Source organism: Myotis lucifugus, unplaced genomic scaffold (assembly GCF_000147115.1).
Source record: "Myotis lucifugus unplaced genomic scaffold, Myoluc2.0 scaffold_104, whole genome shotgun sequence".
Taxonomy (NCBI): domain Eukaryota; kingdom Metazoa; phylum Chordata; class Mammalia; order Chiroptera; family Vespertilionidae; genus Myotis; species Myotis lucifugus.
Window position 1 is genome coordinate 3,163,699 of NW_005871152.1, and position 4,151 is coordinate 3,167,849.

Below are 4,151 nucleotides of genomic sequence, written 5' to 3' on the forward strand. Positions count from 1 at the left end.
CTTCCGGGAAAAACCAAGCATGGGGTTTTTATCCCCCCCGAGTCTCGGTGAAAAGGGACCCCGGGGTCGGCCCCCCACCCGGGGGGAGTACACCTGCCCCCTGCAAAAGGAAGCTAGACCTTCCGGGTTTTTTACAATGGGCGGAAGAAAACCCCGGGCACCGTTGGGGCACCAGGGCCCCGGGGCCAGCGCCGGGGTGTGGGAGAAACTTCGGAGTACGCCCCTCCCCACTCCCCGGGGATTGGGAAACCCTGGCAGGTCACCTCTTTCAAACTGGGACGCTGTCCTACCGGGCCGACTCGGGACGTCTTTTGTGCCTTTATGGCCTACCTCTACCCCCAGGGCCCCCTCCCCAGCGGCCCAGCCCCCCAGGCCCTGGTCCCCCCCCCCTGTCGCGGAAACGGGGGCTGGTGGCCTGGGTGGTGAGCAACTGGGACGAGCGCCAGGCCCGGGTGCGCTACTACCACCAGCTGAGCCAGCACGTGTCCGTGGACGTGTTCGGCAAGGGTGGGACCCGGCGGCCGGTGCCTGACATCGGGCTTCTGCACACGGTGGCCCGTTACAAGTTCTACCTGGCCTTTGAGAACTCGCAGCATCTGGACTATATCACGGAGAAGCTCTGGCGCAACTCGTTGTTGGCTGGGACCGTGCCGGTGGTGCTGGGCCCTGACCGTGCCAATTATGAGCGCTTTGTGCCCCGCGGTGCCTTCATCCACGTGGACGACTTCCCTAGTGCCTCCGCCCTGGCCGCCTACCTGCTCTTCCTCGACCGCAACCCAGCTGTCTACCGCCGGTACTTCCATTGGCGCCGGAGCTACGCCGTGCACATCACCTCCTTCTGGGACGAGCCTTGGTGCCGGGCCTGCCAGGCAGTGCAGAGGGCTGGCGACCGGCCCCAAAGCAAACGCAACTTGGCTCGCTGGTTCGAGCGATGAAGCCACCCAGGGAGGTCCAGCCATCAGCTTTTTGATCCTCTGCTGTGCATCTCCTTGAATGCCGAATCCTGGGATGAAGGTTTTGTTTATGGGAAAAAGGTGATTTGCCAATGTTACTCAGCACAAAGGCTGGGTGGGTAGGATCCCGGTTCAGTTCTTGATGTTTTTGTTTTTGTTTTTTTGCGCAAGTAGGAGTTGGGCTCTCTCTGCTGTTGATGGGCATCAGTGTTCAGGACTGAAGGGGGGGGGGTGGTGTCCTCCCCTTGTAACTTCACCAGTGCAGAGGTGAAGAAATAGCTTAACTACAAGAAGTCATTGAGTCAGTTGCTCTGAATTTCCTCGTCTGCCACAGGTCATATTTGTGGCCTGTGCTGAGTCCAAATGTGGGGACTGCTGCTCGTTTCACATTTCACTGGACCAAGGTGCAGCAAACCCCTGGTTTTAGAAAGATTCTTGTCGTGGGATAGTGGACGGACTGTGGCTGTGGCCACAAGGAAGTCTTTCTCCTTGTTGGTTGAATTCCTCAAAGCCTCAGCACCTAAGAAAGGTGAGGAGGGTCATCCAAGAATCCGTTGACTGTTTCTTAACAAGTACTGTTTGTTCCCCTGCCAGTGAATGGAAACAAGATGCTGGATAGTCCTTGGAGAGGAGTTAAGGTGAATATATAAGTGTACCTCTCTTTACACAAATGTGTTCTTGAAGAGCTGCTTTCCTTCTTTTTTTTAATCCTCACCTGAAGATATGTTTATTATTATTATTGATTTTAGAGAGAGGAAGGGAGAGAGGGAAACATCCATTGGTTGCCTCCACATTCACCCCAACTGGGGATCAAACCAAAACCGCCAGGTATGTGCTCTGACCGGACTCAAACCCACAACCCTTGGTGTACCGACGACACTTCAACCAACTGAGCCAACAGGGCCCAACAAGCTGCTTATCAGTCACATCCCAAATTCACTGCGCTAGGGGGAGTTCAGTATTTAATACAACCTTATGGAGAATCCCTTTACAATGTGAATAATCATCCCTAACTAATTTCTTCTGTGTCTATATTTTTCTATAACCTGGATTTTTTTTAAAAAGCATATTAAAATTACAGATGTGAAAATAAAGCAGAAGCAACCTTCTTCTCCCCACTTCCCAGAAAACCAGACTGTGTTTACAAGACAGAAGAGAAGGAAGCCACAGTGTCATTTTCCACAAAATTACTTATTTTGTGTCTTTACTGGACCTGAAATTTAAACTGGAATATCATTCCTCCAGGGGTGCTGGCATTCCCTGTCCGCAGAACAGTGAAAGATTGTACTGCATTGTGGAATCATGCAAAAGGAAAAAAGTTTCATGGTGTCTGTTAATGGCAGTGTTTGTTTCGATCTGTTAGTTTTTTTTGTTAAATGTTTAGTTGCTAGGGAATGGAACTGAATTGGTGTCTGTGATGAACTTTGTCTTTTGTTAAAGGCTAAACGGCAATTCACCTTGGGCCCAGCAGATTCCCCTCTTAGTCTGTGTAGTGGTACATATATCCTCACATTTCTAATGCCCTTGAGACTGTGCCATGGGACCAACTTTGAAAATATATGCATTGACTTTAAAAGTTGTTTGAGCAGTATATTCAATAGGTGTTATCATGTGCCTTACTCTGTGCCAAACACTGGGCTTGGGGTGCCACAGGAAAAACAAAAATATGTAAGGCAAGCCCCTCTCTTTAAGGCTCTTACAATCTATCACTGCCAACAAGTAATCAGTGAACTTTGATAAATCAACTGGCAGAACCTGTTTGTTTAAAGCGATATCCTTAGCGACACAGACCATAAGTGAATTATTAGAAAGCCAGTTGACTTACAACCTGAAATAATAGTTTATGTTTCTTGATTTATTATAATAAGGACCCTCAGTGACTAATTATTGTGGGCAGGGTCCAAGATTCATTAGATTTACACATGGTTCTGCTGTGAAGAGTAATTTTGCATTTGACTACTTCAATTAGTTGAATCATAGAATTTTATCTCTGCATTTGTTGTAGACTCACTTAAAAAATCACTAAAATCTAAAAAGTGGTTCAATTCTCTTTATCCTTAAAAGGGGAAATTAAAAACCGTGGGTAAGACTTCCTTATTAAAATATTATGGCCTGGGCAGAATTATAATTACAAAGTATGAACTGTCCAACAGAGAAAAAGGAAAAATTCTATTCTTAAAATGAATATTTACGGGATCCTGGCCAGTGATCTTGGTGTTATTGGGAATCTACATGAGGCAGTGGGAGAGAGTTTAGGTTTTGAGGGAAACCTGGCTTAGAGTTGAATTCCAGCCGTGTGACCTTGGGCAAATTAGTAATAACTCTGAACCTCCGCTCCCTTATCAGTAAAACGGGGCAAGAAAACACTCCACAGCTCATTGTGAGCAGGTCAGGAAATAAAATAGGTTTAAAGGTGGTTACTCAATTGGTGAGGAAAAAAAAATATATTTTTTCCTTCTTTCCCTGCAGTGGTTTCAGGGTGCCTCCCTATTCATTTACATGTTTAAAATTAAATCTATAGGAAATAAAAAGGAAGGGACCTTCTATCATGTATTTCAAATGAATCCCCAAAGCTAAGCCTATTATTTCAAAAATCTTTGCCATTTAGACTGACCTTGAATTTGCAAACCACCTATGCTTTCTTTGAAAAAAAAAAAAAAGGTTGTTTTTGTTTTGGTTGAGTTATATAAGTAAATATTATTTTACTAATGCTCTTTTTACTATTGTCCATTTAAAAGTAACCCCGTATTGAATATTTAGCATGAGGAAGGTATAATTGCATTATTATTTATTTGAAAATTTGGGGTGTGAAATGAAGAATATTTTAAAAGGTTAATCTCATCAGAGAGCAAGACAAACGTGGCAGTTGTTCATTTTATGGTATTTTATTTTTCATATTCTAAATTGAGCAGCTTAAAATTTCACAAACACTGATATGAAATGTATATAAATGCATCATGTAGATTTCAAAATATCTTTCCTACGATTGCCATGCCTTTCCTTTAACGCATAAACTTTTCTTTACAACTTATTACAAACTGAGTATTTTTAGCACTTGATGACCCTAATTACATGAGTGCATCTGGAATGAATGTGCATCAGGAAAGACAGTCTGACTGGCTTTCAGTATTCACAGATCCTTCCCAGCGTCCAAGCCCTTCCCTGGTGGTAATTTAGAGACAGGGAGGCTTCATGGAA

The 4,151-nt window shown here is 45.0% G+C and overlaps 1 protein-coding gene across 1 annotated transcript; it reads left to right on the plus strand.

Annotated features, from left to right (window-relative positions):
* Positions 1-136: 136 nt before the first annotated feature.
* Positions 137-3,580, plus strand: FUT4 (fucosyltransferase 4). Its single transcript, XM_023757291.1, has 2 exons — positions 137-215; positions 343-3,580. The coding sequence occupies exons 1-2, from the start codon at positions 137-139 to the stop codon at positions 933-935; spliced, it is 672 nt and encodes a 223-aa protein (XP_023613059.1). The 3' UTR covers positions 936-3,580.
* Positions 3,581-4,151: the final 571 nt, after the last annotated feature.